At 38.2% G+C, this 19,234-nt stretch overlaps 1 protein-coding gene across 1 annotated transcript in view; it reads left to right on the forward strand.

Moving 5' to 3' along the window:
• Positions 1-19,234, forward strand: part of LOC144302672 (uncharacterized) — a 77,589-nt gene that overhangs the window by 2,071 nt on the left and 56,284 nt on the right. Inside the window, exons 2-6 of the mRNA XM_077880231.1 lie at positions 759-3,458; positions 5,712-5,846; positions 9,349-9,480; positions 10,692-10,806; positions 15,560-15,801. Of these exons, the coding sequence (XP_077736357.1) occupies positions 5,730-5,846; positions 9,349-9,480; positions 10,692-10,806; positions 15,560-15,801 (606 nt within the window). The 5' untranslated portion in view covers positions 759-3,458; positions 5,712-5,729. The remainder of the gene's footprint in view (positions 1-758; positions 3,459-5,711; positions 5,847-9,348; positions 9,481-10,691; positions 10,807-15,559; positions 15,802-19,234) is intronic.

Genomic DNA, 19,234 nt, shown 5'->3' on the forward strand with positions numbered 1-19,234 from the left:
TTCAGGCTTAAAAGAAAAGAAAAAAGTCAATAAGAAGCCAAGTTGCCATGTTAGTATCTGGAATGGTGTGGGTAGGTAGATAGAGAAGGTGATAAAGTGCAGTTTTATAATATTTAGCCAATTATGATAAAATATCAATTAAAATGGTTACTTAAATCATCTCAACAGCTGTATTTGCTTAAGTCGCATTTTCCCCAATTTATTTTTTTAATGGAATACTATATACTTCCTAAAAACCCAACAAATCAAAGAAAACAGTTGTTTGCTTGACTTCATCAATCTTTGACAATGCAAAATACCTTGGGACCTTCAAGCCAGTCTTAGCTACATTCATTCCCAGTTAAAAATACATGCCATTTTTTTTTCCTACATTTTCTTCCCATTTTTCAAAATAGAAGATGCCATTTGTTTCTCATTAAGGTTAATGACAGTTTCACAACAAAGATGTCTAGGTAGCTGTGAAAATGTGAGTGTTAGAGTTTAAGGAACAAGGTAATTTTGCATGTGAATCTTGATTGTTCATTTCATAAGAACCTTCGTTCTTCAGTGACCATCATTTTAACTAGCTGCATTTGTAATTCCCCCTAGGAATGATTATGCCATCCAAGCTAGAAGTATGCCTGTGACTTTTTCTGGGTCTGCAACCCACAGAGATTTTTATTACCTGTAGCATTCTGATAGAAAGACAAACATTTCTTTCTCCAATTGTATCGCAAGTATATTACGCTGCCTGTTCACCTTCTCTACTTTCTTCATAGCTTTTTCTCCAGAGACCCATGGGAAAGTATCTAGCAGCATCTGTGATTGTCAGAAGGGAGGCACCCATGATCCTCTGGACAGTGCCAGTACTTCCCCTCCAAGAGTTCCTGGGAAAACCTACTGTTTATAGGAGGTAGCTGCTGCTAGTCACATGACATAGCTCCTTAACTTCTTGAAGCTTCTAATAAGAAATAAACTAAGTGAAAATTACATCTAAGGGCACTTGGGTGGCTCAGTCAGTTGAGTGTCAACTCTTGGTCAATTCTTGGTTCTGGCTCAGGTCATGATCTTATGGGTCATGAGATTGAGTCCCTTGTCTGGCTCCCCACTCAGTGGAGAGTCTGCTTGAGGATTCTCTCCCTCTACGCCTCCCTCCACTCTCATTCTCTCCCTCAAATAAACAAATAAATAAAATCTTCAAATGAAAATTACATCTGTATTTTTCAAGATAGCCTTTTCTGAAGAAGAAAAAACGCGGTGTCTATGGATACAAATGTACAGTTGCTTTGACTGATACCACATATATCTAAGCAGGATAAATCTTGATACAGAGAAAGGCTTTTTCTTCCACTAAGCAAAAAGTTGAGTTTGTGTATATAGGTTTGGACATAGGAGTTAGAATTTATTTGCTCTGCATAATAAAAGGAATAAAAAAAATAGGGCTCTTTGGGCAAACTAGGGAGGAAAAGAAAGATCTGAGAAGCAAAAGAGAGGATAGAGAGAGAAAAAGACAGGAGAAATGAGGGATAAAAATCTCACAAAATGCCTATGAGTGCTGTGTGTGGATTTTACATAGAAACCAATGAAGAGGCCATATTTTCAGCATGAGCAGATAAAGCACAAAAAAGAAACTGCTTGTACAAGCCCAAGAGCTGAATGCAGAGTCAATGCGGAGAAGAGTCTTTGGAGACTGCTAGAAATCCTGGGGAGTTTATTAGATTCTCACAGATCACAGAACTGGAGATATGGAAATCAAGTTTACTTCCCTTTCTGAGAGATGTAGAAAGACTCCTGTTAGCATTCCAGTTATTTATGCCCCTGAACAATGTTTATTCACTTATTCAAAAGATATATATGAAGTAGTAAGGCAGCGTGTATGCTAGGTATTATGATACAGTAGCAAAAAAAAAAAAAAGATGGAAAATAAAGAAGATTCTGGTCTTTCCATGTGGAACTTACAGTCATATTCAGAGCAGACATAGGTTACAGATGTTGGTAGGTATTAAGACTTAAATATTAATGTATTAATATGTGCTTGGATGTCAGACTGGGAGGAAAAAACAGACTGCATGAGCCAGGGAGCAACGTCTGGAGAAGTAACATTTAAGCTGAAGTTAAGCTGAAGATGGAAAAATGAGGAGATGTGACATGGATGAGTGAAGGAAGAGGGCCCACACCGAGAGGGCCTCCTACCAGACTCTGAAGTGAGAAAGAGTGAGGTCTACCAGAGGAACGTGCAGAAGGTCAGCTGGTGGAGCAAACAGCCAGGGAGACGTTAATACAACAGAAGTCAGCTGGTACAGGGACCCATAGGTCTTGTTAAGATTGGAGTTTCTGATCTGACAGCACAATGGCAAGTCATTGTAGAATTTTAGACAGAGGGTATGGAACCATATCTGTGCTTTTTAAAAAAAATCTCCCTAGCTTCAGTCCAATTACATTGGACACATCTTACCTGTTACAGTCTCCTTATTTCATATAGCAACAGCTCTTGCACGTTTTTGCATGTGGATTAATATTTGCTTTGTGAGTCCTTCTGACCCTCCAGGAACCCCCAAAAGGATTCTTTGGGAAGAAATGCAAAAGGAAGTGTAACTACACCGACAATGGCCATCACCACAGGGTCTGTGGTGCTTGTATGTGTGGGCCAGGGTGCCTTGGGAGGTTTTGTCACCTGAGTAAGTCATGGGCAATAATTTGCCCTCTACATGAAGCAAGAAGGCTAAAAAAGTACCAAAAATATGTTAGAGGAAGAGGGTAAAAAACCTAGCATTTTATATAGTCCTATCATATATATGATGGTTTACGTTCTAGTCTTTGTTTAGCCTCCTGACATTATAGAATCTAGATTTTGATGAATGAAAGAAAACTATTTCTGAATCACTTACTTTTTTTTTTCTCGTTATTTACCTCAAGAGGATTTCATGGGCACCTTCAAATGGACATTTGACACTTTAGGAGAATTGAATATCAAAAGCCCAGAGCTACTTTCTTTTATTTCTGTGTTCTAATGCAAAGCAATATCCTTCCCCAGGATTTCTAAAACGGCTATTCATTTTGCATTTTGACCATCGATCACATTTTGCAAAAGTTGCAAGAAAATGAAATCACCAATAAATACTTCAGCCCATCAGAAACTTTTAGGATTTCTCCTAGTGAATCAGTGCCAGATGCCCACCACCCCATCTTGAAGCTGTGTACAAGTACCTGTGAGCCTACAGAAATCTCTGCCCTGTTCCTCTGCCTGTTTCACATGCCCTCTGGAAATCCTTCCTCAGTGAACCTCAGTAATACCATGACCTGCTTTTTAATAACAGAGACCTTTTGGAATCTTATCTCGTATTTTTACCTGAATGTCCATCGATCTTATCTGCTTTATAAAAGGCACGCCCCTTGAAAACAGAGAGTAAACTGTGAATACTCTAATAAGAGAGTCTGTGAAGGCATCGTAGAAAACTGAACCTGGGTCATGAAGAAAGGTAGGATTGCATAAGCAAAACAGAAAGGGAGGGGGAAAGGCGTGGGTAAATGTGAACAATGCAGGTATAGATGGTGTGTTCCAGAATGTCATATACCTCCTAGAATATGCCAGGAGAAGAAAACTCACCAAGAAACAAACATAGCATTCTATTATTATTCATCTAGGGTAACAAGACACACCCCATTTTTAATAATAAGTTTTGAATATCTTATAAGTAATATCAGATGTTTTGGCAAAACCATTTAAATCATAGTTCATCTGGTCAAAAACCCAAAGAGTAGGTGATGGGGAAGGTGATGGTGGTTACCATTTTGAATGTGACCACCTTTAAAAAAAAATACACATTCCAGTTCTTCAGGATTCTTATTGCTCAGACTCAAGGCTTCATTTATTAATGCCTCTTACCTGGCACTCGGAAGCTAGAATTTGCAACCCCATATTCTCTAGACTTGTAATAAATTACCAAAAACTGAGTGCCTTAAACAGCAGGAATGTATTGCCTCACAGTTCTGGAGCTAGTAAGTCTGGCATCGAGGTGTTGGCTGGCATGATCCCTCTGAAGTGGCTAGGGAAGGATCAGTTCCGGGCCTCTCCAAGCTTCCCAGAGTTCCTTGGCTTGTGGTCATTTAAGTCTCATCTTCACAGGGTGTTTTCCTGAAGTGAGTCTCTCCATGCCCAAATTTCACCTATTTATGAAGATGCCAGTCATATCAGATTAGAGACCCAATCTCACTCCATCCTGACCTCATTTTAACTAATCACACTGGCAGTGACCCTCTTTCCAAGTAAGGTCACATTCTGAGGTGCTGAGTGAAAGGACTCCAACATATGAATCTGAGAGGGCACATCTCAGCGCATAACGAACCCTGAGTAGACATTGGACTGCCAAAAGATGTTACTTCTTCCAGATGTCCTTTTTTCCCTCTGCTTATTTTCACGGTTATATCTTCTTAATATACCCAGTTGTCACATTTAAGCATTCTATTATGTCTGGGCTGTTCCTTAAACCACTATTCTATGTGCTGAACCCAGAAGAGTAAAGCACAGAAGCCAATCCAGGGAAGTTAGTGCTGTGCGATGAACAAGGGGAGGCCTATCAAGGAAGACCAAAGCTCTGAGAGAGAAAGAGAGACAGAGAGAGACAGAGAGAGACCTGGGGCTTCGTTTGTCTGGGAAAGGACTCAGAGGCCACAGGAAGTTTGAGAGAAGATCACGTAATTTATCATCCAAATGGGAACATATTCACATGAAAAGAGGTCCTGTTAATAAATTTGTTCTGCTTCAAGGGAACCGTCCCTGGTCACTGGGGCAAGGATCCCCCTACATGGTGGCATTGTAACCACTACTTTAAATTATCTCTGCTAATAATAGCAGATATTAGCAGATGCTAATAATCTCCATCCAGTAGAAAGTCAAGTGGTTTATTTTGTTTTCTCCGAGTAGCTTTTGACAACAAAAGCTCTACAGACACAGAATGCAATTACCTTGAGCTTGGAGGTTACTTGAAGGATCTTGATAAGTCCCTTGGACATTTGTAATGAGGGAGGAAAGAACATGTCAGTGGTTTGGGAAAGGGAATCAAATTACTGGATATAACTCCGCAAAGACAGAACTGAGGGTATGTTTTCCTAAATGCAAAGGTGGAACTTCTTCACATTAGAATTCCTGTGCTGACTACCCCCACCCCCCCTAAGACTCAACAGCATGGGGGAAATATTGAAGGGAAGGCAAGCACCATTTGCCAAAAATGTAGCCAAGAAAATGTTGCTGTCATGTTGAAAGTTGTGTGTAATCTACATGATGTAAAATTAGTTCGGATTACCATATAATGAAAGGGAAAGAAAACAATGGTGAGCCTTTACATCAGTGCTTGTCCATCATCTCCTTGCTGCAGCACAATGAGTATAGGGCCTGGCAGGTCTTAACAGTCCCTGGAGAATATTAACTATAGGCACCAATGGAGCACGTTGAGAAGCAATTTCTCTCCCAGAAGCACCAAAGCCTTTTAAGTAGTTCAGGCTTCACTGTTCACATCCAGTTGCCAAAAAGCAAATGAATTGCCTGATTTGAAAGACATTTGTTTTTCTTTTTCTTTTTCTTTCTTTTTTCTTTTTTTTTTTTTGGCAGTCAGGATGATCCCCTTGTTTTCCCCATAATCAGGCCCTGCAGAACTACATGCCTGTACACTTGACAATGTAAAAGAAACAAAGCATGGTTTTCAGGTGACCCGTTTGCCTCAATCTGCTTGCAGACTGTCCCAAGGGGGTCTATGGAGCTGGCTGCTCTTCAGAATGTCAGTGTGTGGAGGAGAACACCCTGGAATGCAGTGCCAAAAATGGCACTTGCACCTGCAAATCTGGTTACCAAGGCAACAGATGCCAGAAAGGTACAATCTGATGATAAATTTTCTTTCTTCTCTAATAACAATGCTCAGCCTTTGTTCGGCACCATATGATCATTAATTAGTTAACCCACCAGTGTCCTCAGGAGACGGGTAAGCTTTATTAATCCCCTATTTGCAGGCGAGGAAACTGAGACACACGGAAATGAAGTTATTTAACCTTGTCTTCTCAGCTTCTGCTGTTAGCCATCCCCTGGCCAGCTTGAGTAAAAGAAGAAAGATCAAGTTGCAAGAGAATCTGATCTTAAGAAAATTAAAGCCGGCCAGTCACTTCTTTGAGCTGAAGTAATCAACCAAGAGTACTGGTAGCTTCCAGAGTTAAAGAACTGTTTTCTTTATACCTGAAGATAAAGCGTTCAAACAAATACAATTCAAAGATTCTAACCATGAAGTTTTGGAAAATTTAAACAGAGTTATCAGTGTCATCCTTTTTCAAATATCTTTTTAAAGATTTTATTCATTTACTTATTTGAGAGAGAGAGAGAGTACAAGCAGGAGGGGTACCAGAGGGAGAGGGAGAAGCAGGCCCCTCGCTGAGTGGGGCTCCATCCCCGGACCCAGGGATCGTGACCTGAGCCAAAGGCAGATACTTAACTGACTGAGCCACCCAGGTGGCTTCTTTTCAAGGTGCCCTTCTTTTTCAAATTTGTAAGTATTGTAGAAAAATTGTTAACAAATCCATAAATATAAAAGTTTATATAGAGCAGAATTCCAATTATAAATAATATATAAATATGTAAGTGTGTGCATGCATATGAATTTGGGAAAAGTGTATTCTAACATGTTAGTAGTACCTGTCTCTGGTTTGTGGACTCATGGAATGCTCCTCCCTAGGTATCTATCTACATGGCTCTCTCGGGATCCCTGGGTGGCACAGCGGTTTAGCGCCTGCCTTTGGCCCAGGGCGCGATCCTGGAGACCCGGGATCGAATCCCACATCGGGCTCCCGGTGCATGGAGCCTGCTTCTCCCTCTGCCTGTGTCGCTGCCTCTCTCTCTCTCTCTCTGTGACTATCATGAATAAATAAATAAAATCTTAAAAAAAAAAAATAGTCTACATGGCTCTCTCATTTTTTCACAAAGTTTTATGTTATGTTTTCACTGAATCTTGTCAGTCCTGCCTTACTTAAACTTGCAAATTGCAAAACTCCTTGAACTTTAAAATTTTTTTCCAAGGTCATCTTCAAACATACTATTCTTTTTATTATTATAACATTTTCCAATTATTATTATGTCTGATATTATTGCCTTTTCTTCCTGAGCAGCAGTATGTCCATCTAGATTCTGTGGAGAAAGGACTATTTCTGTTGCTGGATTGTGACTTTCTAGGCAAAGAGGAAAAGAACTTAGGGAAACAGAAGCCTGACATAACACAAATGAATGAAACACATTTGTGTTTAACATCATATAAGAGTAGGTCCCATGCCAATCTCTAAACCTCCCCCTGTCTTAACTGATATTTAGACCTACCTAGAGTCAGCCCCTTCTTCAATAATTCTCTAAAGAAGTCATGCCCTAGAAATCAACGCATAAGGATACAATGCCATACATACACACCTGGGTAGATTTAATTTATTCTGATAACATTTTCTTTAAGCAGCTGCTGAATATACTATATTGGAAAATGCTTCTGAGATTCCCACTGTGAAGGAAAATGAGTTGAAAGTATATGTAAATTAGCAAAATAGAGAGGTCACCATAATCTCTGGAAAACATATTATTTTTCAATCAGATAACTTTGTCCAATTCTGATATTTTTGTCTAACCACAAAATGAAATTATGAATCAGACTGGAGCGGGTGAATGGGATCGCCATGATTGGCAGTTGAAATCAAGGCAAAAAGAGCTCTCGAAGAGTTGTGCATGATGAAAATCAGGCCTGTTGTTTTTCTTTATCTTTTTTAAAAGAGTGAAGTAGCCCAAGTGCTCCTAGAGCCAGACATATCTTTAAAAATCTTAACTCTAGACCTGTGTCTAGATTGCCGATGAATAGTTAATTAAAGACTGCAAATTGTTTCAATGGCACTAATGAACAGTCCTCTCCACAATCAGCACCAGGCTTTATTTAGCCTATCAGCAATGACTTCTAAGAGTAGAAGAGCTACTTTCTATGTGAATCTGTGAAATAGCAAAAAAAGAGAAAGCGAGAAAAAGACAGCCAGTGTCTTTGCCTTATTTTGATTAGTTTGTAGCCTGTGGTATTTTGGACCTTAACTATAGGCAGATCTCTAAATGTGGAGGTCTCTGGTCCAGAGAGCCCACTGAGTCCATCAAAAGAGACCTAGTCAACCCTTATGGCATCATGAGGATGACAGATTTTTGTTACTATAGTTCCACTTTGGATGCACTTCAAATTGTGAACTCTGGTGGTCTCTAAAATCAAGTTAATTGACTTGAGAGATGCTAAGCACCTAGTATTGTAGCACAAGTTGTGTGTGGTGGCTGAGTTTCAGTTTCAAGGCCAGAAGACCTGGGTTCAAATCCTAATTTTGCTACCTAAGAACTGGATGACCCAAAGTAAGTCACTTTACCTCTCAGAGCTTTAGTTTCTTATGTAAAAAGGAGATGAAGTTGCTTCTATCACATGGCCGTACTTATGGAAATAGGAGCTAATTTATGTAAAGTGCTTGGCACAGAGTAATGATCAATTGATAATCACCAGGAATGGTATGAACATCCCAGAAAATGTCATAATTCTGTTTTTCAGAGATTCCTCCCAGGGGGAGAAGATACTTCACAGCCCAACTTGGACTGATGCAACTTTCCACAATTGTCATATATTTAGGAAAGTTCCCTGGTTTTCCTTGTATTAAAAGAATACTTTCCACCAGGTTTCTAACTCCAGCAGCTTCAATGGTAGTCCAAACACGGGACTGCCTGCAACGGGGCCCCACTGCATCTGCCATCCTTTCCAGCTCAAAGGGCATTCAACAAAGCAGCACATGTTCCTCTTCACTCACATTATGCATTGCACACTTTTATAAAGTACACAAATTATAAACCTCTGGGGTGATTATTCTGGCTTACAAAAGAAGCAAAGCCTGGGACAGGATTCAGGCAATCATTTGGGGACAACTTCCCGAGAACTACACCTCCCAAGTTTCCTTTACAAATTACATCTCATTTTTAGGTTTTGTTCTGTGCAACTGCCTCCAAAGATATATATCAAAATTGCTTCCATTGTTACTGTCTGAAAAAAACACATTTTCAGCAAAAAGCCACCTCTGTCTCTGTGTTTCCAAAGTGACAAGATTTGGCATCATGTTGATTTCTTCAGGGAATATTTTTGGAAGTGCCATAAATCCATGGAGGCTACACGAATGTGGCTTTCCTTGCAGCTCAGTCATACACAGATACACTCGCATAACACGCACGCACGCACATTTTTCCAACCCTCTTACGTGACAGAAGAAATCAGGGACCATCTTGCGATTCATTATATGTCTTAACTCCTTTCTTTGTCTTTATTTTTATTTCTATTTCGCAAGCCTGTTCTGCTGGCCTCTGGGGACTGGAGTGCCAGCTCTCCTGTGGACCCTGTGAGAATGAAAGTCAGTGCAACAAAAGAACTGGAAACTTCAATTGTCCTCCTGGTTACACAGGAAAAGCCTGTACCACACGTAAGTCATTAACTTAGACAGAATACCAAAAAAGTCAGTAAAGCTGTTAGCTTTACAAATGCTCCTTTTTTTTTTTCTCTAACTGCTCTGTGAGATAATATGTTAGGGTGTATTTTAATTATCTATTGTGGTATAACAAACCACCCCAGTACTTTGTGGCTTACAACAATGATTTATTATTTATTTTGATCCTGTGGGTTGATAAGATGGTTCTCATGCTTTTAGCTAGCGAGTAGATCATCTGGGAACTTCGCTTGACTGGCCTTCTCAACCTACCTTTCCTACACACAGCATTTCCACAAGGTCAGCTTGAACTTTCTCGCGGCATGGCAGTCTCAAGACGACAATCCTAGAAGCAACACCCTAAAAGTTCAAAAGCAGAAGCTATAACATGTCCAAAAGCTGAGCTTCAGAAGCCACATGTCACTGCTTCTGCCAAATTCTATAGGCTAAATCATGTCATAAGGCCAGCCAGACCCAAGGGGTGGAGAAAAATTCTACCTTATGATGAGTGAAGTAGCAAAATCTCATTGCAAGAGACCTGCAATGTGGGAGATGTGGTTGGAGCCATCCTTGGAGCAAATCTACCATAGTGCACTGTTTCAAGTTACACTGGAAGGCACTTTCCGGATGGATCTACTAGGCTGTTATTTCTCATTCTTGTCAAAATGGGAGCAGATTATAGACTCTTAAAAAGTGATTAAACTGAACCTGCTTCGAAGAGCTGGTGGAAATATTGGCCTTTCTATTTGTGATCCTTACATGGCCCCTGTTAACCCTGCCTGGGTGACCTTCTCCACTTTAGTTCATTGGAACAGTTTAAGAACTGGAAGGGAGTCGTGGACTGGATGATCCAGCCAGTTTTTTTTTTTTTGGACCTTAAGCAGGGTCCAAATTTTTTATTACAAATGTATCTGAGGTTAGCAAGAGTCTGTTGCTTGTGATTGCCTATGATTTTATAAGGTGTAAACAATGATCCTAATTGGTTTTCAGGGCTTAGGACTTTCCATAAACCAACAAGCAAATAAAACCAGAAACTTACATGTAAACATAAAATGTAACACCAGGATAGTATTTAGCACTGAGCTAATCATCTCATCATTTTGGGGAAATGCATTACTACCCCTACAGATAACCTTCAAGCAAGAGCGATAGGCTAAGGTCTTTGACTGATGATTTTTCTGGATATAACTAGATAATTTTTATTTTAGGACTGTCATTCTGGTACTGTTGACAAGCATCTCAAGCAGCATAAAAGTGTGCTGGAGCAGCAGTTGGCTATCCCTAACTTACATTTTTGCTTAAAAAAAAAAAAAGACCTTAAAGGTAAGAATTTACATATTCAAAAGGTAGTTACTAGCTATTTCCACAGCGAAGTGACATTTTCTCTTGTCTAACTCAACTTTAATGGAATAATTATTAAGCAGTTAGTGATAAAGTTTACACTGTTCCAATTGTCAGATGATATAAATAGACTATTTAAAAACAAAGGAAGAGACAGATAAACTGCTCATTCTTTAAAATATTAATTTTGATGGTTATGTTATGACTCTTCCATTGTAGGATTTCAAACCCCATAAGAATATAGCATGATAGTTCAGAGACATTTTTGGTGATTAGTAATAGTATTGAAATGTATTGGCAACCTGACAAATGAGATGATGTGTTGAATTGAATAGACAAAAATATTCACCAATTCCTCGTCCAGTTCAATGTTAGTGTTGTATGTTATTATCTGATTTTATACACACAGACACAAACAAAAATTATATAATTACCATAATAAGATATTTAGAAAAATGAGTGGAACCAAAGGATAGGACTTATTAAAAATGCTTCACGCATGCTCCACAAAGAAATGTGTGTGGCATTTAAAAAGGGGTTTGTGCTTGAAAAAATGCATACAACATTTTTTTCTAAATATCTTGTTATGGTGCTTACAGAATTTTAAAATCTAGTTACTTTGCATAATGAACTGTAAAAATACTTAGAAGCTATACAAGGTAGTGTGTTTTTAAGGCAGGAGAGACCAAAAAGCTATTTCTAAAGATCTTGGCTTTATATAAATTCCAATTTTTGGTAGTTATAAATACAAATGCTTGGGGACAATAATTCTTTTTTTTTAAAGGGTCTATTCACTGTGCTAGAAAACTATCTGCATTATGGTAGGTTGTAGTTTTCCCTACTTCCTAAGCAGTGTTTGGGGTGTAAGGGGGTGGTAGCTTGGCTTGACAGATCCTCTTATACCCTTGATAAGGATGTACCATTTCAGTCAAGGTTAGCCTTATATACCAGGGCTTTTACCAATAATCTGAGAAGAGGTCCCAGTTTCTTCTTTATCCCAGTACCAAATGGGAACAACCTAAATATTCACCAGAAGGAGATAAACTTTTTTAACTGAGTGACCTATTCTGAGGCCATTAAGATTCATGTTTCAGAAGAATGTGTAATGTCAGGAGAATTGACACTAAATTGACATTACATGATGTACATACAGAATGACCTAAATTTGTAAGAACGTATACCCATATATGTCTATGGGCAATTATAGCAGAGAGAATAGCAGTGACCATCTCTAGATGGAGGGCTGTGGGTGACTTTTTCCTCCTCTATACATTCCTGTCTTACCCGTATATACTCTTCACCAGGTTCCCCCTTAACAACTGGGGGAAAACACCAACCATTGACTAAGTACCTGAATAAGATGGTTATCTGTTCTCTAAGAGTTGTCTGGTGGCCTTCACTGTGTCCACGACAGTAAAGATATATTTTTCCTTCCATTAATTAAACTTGTGGCTCTTTTAATTTGAGGCTGTTTTCTCCTATTTCATGTGACATAGATATTGAGCATAGCTTGACAGCAGCACTAAAACTCTTTTTCTTAAAAAAAGATAAGAACAAATAATGTTTCCTCACAACTCTACATTTCCCTTTCTTCAGCAATCCTATTTTCTATCCTTCTGTCATTTTGTTATGACTTCTCTGAATTCTACTATGTTCTTCATGAGCGTTTACACCATTGGCCCCTTCACTGATGAAGCAGAGAACATTAGAAATAATAGGGGAAAAGACACTAGAAGGAAGATACAAACTCCAACGTAAACACTTTAAATGTCATACGATCAAATATCATGAAATGATTAATCATCATGAAATGATAATTAAACACCATTAAACATTATGAAAACCATATTGAATACAGGTGGGAATCTTCTGGAGCGGTAATCTGATAAATGTTTAACAACTGGTTCTCTGAAATACAAAGCCCCTGGCTTGTAGTGTTGGCTGTTTTCTACAGCGTAAGACTCCCACAGTGGTGATCTCAAGGCAACCAGTGTGATGTCAACTGGCTTGCAAAATTCCTGAAAATTTAACAGTTGGTTTCCCCAAGCTGGTAGTAACAACTCCAGCATACCACTGGCTGGCAGACAATTTTATTTTAAACACACTGAATGATTTCTTAACCTTTATTTACCCTTTTGATATTAAGAAATGATTACTTCTCAGATGCCCATTTTACTTTGCTGTTTCTAAACAGGTAACTAGTTTGACCTTTTTGGTTGGATTAAATTAACTGACAAATAGTTCCAGTCAAAAAAAAAAAAAATTCACTATTTAGCCAAGCCTATTTTATTTTTAAAGCAAAAATTAATTGTTTAGCTGAACTGATTAAAGATTTTAAAAACAAACAAAAGCTATCCCAATGTGTAGACACAGCTTCCTCAGTCTTTTTCTCTCAAATTTATGTAGTTGGAGTATTGACTCACATCTAGAGGAACCATGTGTTCCCTTACAGAACCTCTAAGCTATTTTCCAACTTCCTCTAACACACCTACCACAAATCAGGGCTGGCATTTCCTTTATGATGCAGTATTGTGAACAAGAAGACAGTTATCTAAGGGAAAAAAAAGAGTATATATAAAACAAAAGAAACAAAAAACTGTTAGAACAATTAAAAGTCTTAAGCCTCCCCAGAAATGAAGAGGTGAGATGCAATGATATGCTTCTAACCTCTCTGAAGCAATCTTAAATCTGATTTTTAAAGTTGCTGTAAAATAAATTGTATTTAAATAATACATCTCCCATCCTTTCCAGCAGTGAGATGCATATCCCTTACCAATCTTGTTCTCAGCAGGCAGTCCAGCCTGATGAAGTATCAGCAAAATGTCAGCTCCCACAGAGAAGTGCGACAAAGAGTCTACACTGAAGCAGTGACAGGCCTTTCAAAAAGCTATTGTGCGAATTCAGTTTTAAGATAGGGACGCGGTTGAGGACTGATGGGTATGTCATTACCCATGCGTTCATCTCCCCATTGTCTGTGGGACTGGAAGGGAGTTGCCATGCAGTCATACAAAGGCATGAAATCAAGGAGTGGCAAATCTGGTCTTTAGATTTATCTTCCCCTGTTTTCAAAGAGTTAATATTCAAATTGGCTGTCATTTTTAGCACATATCCGCTGAAGGGCACCCAAGAGCTGCGCTTTCCCCTCTTCTTATCAGTTTCTACAATATCTCAGTTAGATCTTCATAGTTAATCCTGTTATTATGTTATAAACCTCAGTGACCTGCTGATGCCTTCCATGATGCAATGGAAATCCCTTCAAGAGCTTTGGGCACTAAATGACCATCATCAACCTGTCCCTAGCACCATTTTGGCAATTCCTACACATAATCCTGCATACTTATTCCCCCAAGCATCACATACTTTTAAAATGTAGTTCTGTTATTCATTACTCTTCCCACTAATGAATTTTTTCTCCCTCATTTTTATTGCCTGTTAAAATTTTTCAGGGATTTTCATTTTCTGGTATGTGTAAATAAAAACAAACAGACAGAAATACTAAATCCCTTCCTTCCACAGCATCACCCATCATGTGGTATGATAATTGTTTGCACACAATTAAAATAACGTTTTTAAAAAATTCCTTAGCTCTTGATATTTAAGAAATACTGATTAAAGATTTGCTAGATTAAAAAAAAAAATTTGCTAGATTGAATTAAAGAACATTCTTGATAACTTAGGAAAGAAGTTTGGGATTAAAGTTTCATACCCATCAAGTGAAAAAAGGAAAGAGAAAGAAAGAAGGAAGGAAGGAAGGAAGGAAGGAAGGAAGGAAGGAAGGAAGGAAGGAAGAAAGAAAGAAAGAAAGAAAGAAAGAAAGAAAGAAGAAAGAAAGAAAAGAAGAAAGAAAGAAAGAGAAAAAGAGAGAAAGAAAGAAAGAAAAACACAAAGTTAATGGTACTGAAAAAATATCCAGTAGCCTACACTAACCTGGATTGAATTTTTAGGCCTTTTACAATCAAAGTGACAAAAGGAGAGAAGGGAAGCTTTAGCTACATGCCCAGCACCATAGCTTCATTGGTCTTTATTCCATTTGTGAAAGTACTTTTCAGAAGAAGTGTTTTTGAAAGATTAGAAGACTAACAACCCCAGACAATGAAGTTTTTATAATTCTTTAGCTTCCTCTCAAGATGTTAGAACTATTTTTTTCTGTACGTACTTTTAATGTATGCAATCTTTTCTTTTAAATATAGCAGAGCCACCTTAAGAGAGTGAATAAATAACTCTGACTCTTAGTTTCCTTATATAAAAGGAAGGAGTTTAACTAAACAATGATATGTAATACAAAATATTTATATAATATATAAGTCAATGTGTGGTAAATAACAGCACTATATGGTAAATATAGGTGTATGCAATATAGTGAAAATATATTACTCAAAGTTCATGCTAATTGAGTGCCCACTCTATGTTCACTGTGCTACATGTTTTTCATCAATTCACTATTTAATCCTCAGAGCAACCAAATGGATTAGTACTATTACTATCCCTTTTTTTTTTTTTTTATGAAAGAGGAAGCTGAATCTAGAAGAATTAGGGAACTTGTCTGAGACCAAGTAATTAGTAATCGAGGACTAGATTATCAGTGAAGTCCATACCAACAATACATATTGACAAAATGAGACACTAGCTATTGATCTTAAACATTGTATCCAATATTTAATTTCCAAGCCATCTAAATTTCTAGATAGTCAAGAAGTTTGACTAGAGTGTTCTCTTTTTGGCCCCACATCTGTAGGTTCAAAAAGACTGAGTGCCATAGCTAAAAGCATCGTTGAAATGTCAAATGCCATACCAGTTTACGCTCAGTTTAACGAAGGAGAAAGAATGCTTTTGTGTGTCTGCATGCAGCTTGTCCGACCTATTTCTACAGCCCAAGCCGCCTGCTGCACCACATCAGTAATGATAGTTCTCCGTGGGACCTTGATACTCGCCAGGGTACCTGCCTGTCCAACTGGACCCAGCCTGATGACAGATGCTGTAAGTCAGAAGCTGCCTATAATAAGTCCTGTTCATCATCTAACATAAATAATGACCCGAGGAATTGCCTTTGCTTTCTGCAGATGCTAAGCGGTCTCCGTCCTTTTTGTTTTTATAGGACTGTCCAATCTAACTGTTTAAAATTCTCCTTGTGTGTTGGTAAATATAGCTGGCTAGCTGCCTACAGTAATCCATGATTACATTTGTGGCTTGCTCCTCAAGCCTGGAGTTGAATATCTGGCAACATACAAAATAAATTCTTATTTCTACGAAGTGAGTCCTCCAGAAGTTGTACTTTCCAACACACACTTCCAATACACATAGCTTTCATTCACACACACACACACAGACACACACACACACACACACACAGCCTTTGTGCATTGTTAGTTGAGCTCATGGTCCACTGTATTCTGGAATTTTTATCTACTTATGGTTGAATATTTATTTTTACTTATCTGACATGTATTCATTCCACTACTGTAATTGTTTAATATTTAAATATAAGGAGCAGTCGGACATGTGGAATGAGTTATTTTCTAATTTGTTTTTTGATACCAGTGTGTCTGGATATCGTTGTTTCTTTTTGAAGCAAAAATCTTACAAAGATCTGCATAAGGTCTGTAGACATCCTGAGAATTTTGCAAATGCTCTGAAAATGAGAAAGGTCTCAGGCCGTAATACACATTATGTTTTAATTGTGTTATTGTTTGTTGTACTTTCTATATATATACATGCCTCATTTGCTAAGTGCTGTATAGGATACTAGACAAAAATAAGATGTCTTCCTGCCCTCATGGAATTCATTTACAATTCAGTGGATGAGAGAGTTGTATAAACTACTAATTTTAATTATATATTCAAGAGAGGATGAGATAATAGATGTGTGAGAAGAAGTAATCAATCTCACTAAGGGAAATCCTTGAGGCTTTATGAAAGAGGGAAGATATTGGCCAAATCCTAAAGGGTGAGTAAAAATCTGAATAATTGGCTGATACGAAGTTTATGCCAGGCAGAGTAATGTGTGGAATGGAGTATGACTGGATTTAGTTTGGTTGTGATGGGAGATAAAGGTAAAGGGGATAGAATAGGGTTAGAAGATGAAAAGCCCCAGATGACACATTAGAGGATTCAGTCCTTCTTTTGAAAATAAATAAGAAGTGTCTAAAAGTTTTTGAGGATTAGCTGAATGTGATCTCAGCCATGAGGAGTAGAACATCATTGCAGTTGTGCTCTGCTCAGCCTCTCTGTGGTTTCATTTCTCTTTGCTCTTAGATGAGGTCCCAGAAAGATCCCAAGACTTTTCGAGTCACTCTCAGTTTTTACTGCGTAACCCAATTAAATGTATAGTTCTCTTATCAAAACTTCAATTCCCAATCCAATTTAAACTTGTTCCCTTGCTAGCTCAGACCTGACTCAAGCTTAGAAATGGGCATGAGAGAAAGGGTAGAGCTTTTCACTCTGTCCTGACCCTGTTCTCATCTTCCACCCTTTTCTTGGTGGATCACTCTTCAAGATGCCCTCTATGGTGTGGGCAGCTGGTCTGTGGGAAAGGTGCTCTTGCAATTTGCCTTTGGTGGCAATGCTGCTCTCTGGTCTCTTATCTTCAGATATGAGTCTGATACCAGTTCATGAGCCCCACCCCCACCCCTTTCCAGAAGGCACATCTCAAGCTCCTGGAGTGTTCTCTCTCAGATCTCTACACTGGACGTAAGGTAAAGAGAAAGCATTCCATGGAGAGCGGACAAGGAAAGGAACGATTCTTTGACAACTCCAAACATGCTGTACCATGCAGGGAAGACCACCTGACCTCCTATGCTTCTCCACTTCGGCTCTTGTTGCTTTAGATACGTATTTACTTACCCTAGTTTCCTCATCCTTAGAATTGAACTAATAAAAGACTTATCATATTCTTAAGAGTATTTAATAGGCTAATACATATTACACCTTTGGAAGGGCATTTAGCACATGGCTATATTCAGTGAGTTACAGGCTAATAAAGAAAATCTCTACCAGTCTTTAAAGATTAATCCATAGTACTTGTTATATGCCCTCAATGTAACCTAAAGGCTAAGAATCGTAAAACTACACTAACACTCCCTTAGTGAAACCTGAATAAATTGCCTACTACACATTGATTTGAAATCTGTTCTGCAAATTGGGACAATTGAAAAAATTCTATTTTGTATCCTGCTTTCTAGTCAATTTTTCGATCCTCACTATAACCTTGTGAGATAGGTACTTTTTTATCCCCATCTCAGGATGGGGAAAGAGAGGCACAGAGAGGTAAAGTAATTTGCCCAAGGCCACATAGTTAGTAAGTGACGATAAGAACCTAAGTAGTTTGACTCCAATGACTGATCTTAACCACTACGTGATGCTAGCTTTCAAAAATACATATACACATGTATTTGTATGCATAATATATGTATTTATATATACAAATACATAAAATATATTTATTTTATATTTATATGTATTTTATATATGTATTTATATATACATATATGTAAAATATATTTACAATATATACACTAATATACAAAAATAACATAATTATTAAATAATACAAATTTTAAAATATATATTATATACCACATGTTTCAGTAAACAGATGCGGAAAATGAAAGATGACCAAGTTTGACCATGATTCAGTATGTACAGTTTGAGATATGCTGAGCAGGATATGCATAAATAATCATCTGTTGGAAAATCAGATCCTAAGAACTCAAAGGAAAGATCAGAAGCAGGAGTACAGGTGTGAGAACCATCAACGTGGAGACTGATTGTAAGAGAGAACTAAGAAAAAGACACTAAAGACAAAAGCTATGGAAACTATGAGCAGAACTCAATAAATACCCTACATTTAGAGGAATATACAGAAGGGGAAGCCAGTGAATGAGATCAAGATTTGCTTAGAGCAGATGTTACAACTGGCAGCCCTAGAGCTAAATTTGACTTGCAGATGTGTTTTGAGTGGCAAGCAAATTCCTTTTACCATATGATTCAATATTTTTAAAAATCAGATGTGGGAACACTAGGACCATATTCCTGTGTGGGCACAAATGGCTACATTTAGTTAGCACCTACCTCTCTGGGTGGGGCAGGCACTTTCCAGTTGGTCGTGGTCCCTACCACTCCCTGGTGTTCACCTGCTGAGACTCCGTCTATTTACTCCTATATATTTCCTGCCTGGGCTTCAGGGACCTGTGTTTGTTACTCCTGCTTTAGAAAGGTGGAAAAAGGTGATAAGGAAATAGGAGAACTTAAAGACAATTTCAGAAAAAGGATGACTTCCAAGAAGAAAAGATAGTCACTGTCTCATATACTGCCTAAAAAGGGGAGAGGGGGAGGAAGGAAAGAAAAACAAAGGATTTGTGACTTAAGATTTGGTAATTAAAACACACACACACACACACACACACACACACAC

This window comes from Canis aureus, chromosome 31, assembly GCF_053574225.1.
Source record: "Canis aureus isolate CA01 chromosome 31, VMU_Caureus_v.1.0, whole genome shotgun sequence".
Lineage (NCBI taxonomy): Eukaryota > Metazoa > Chordata > Mammalia > Carnivora > Canidae > Canis > Canis aureus.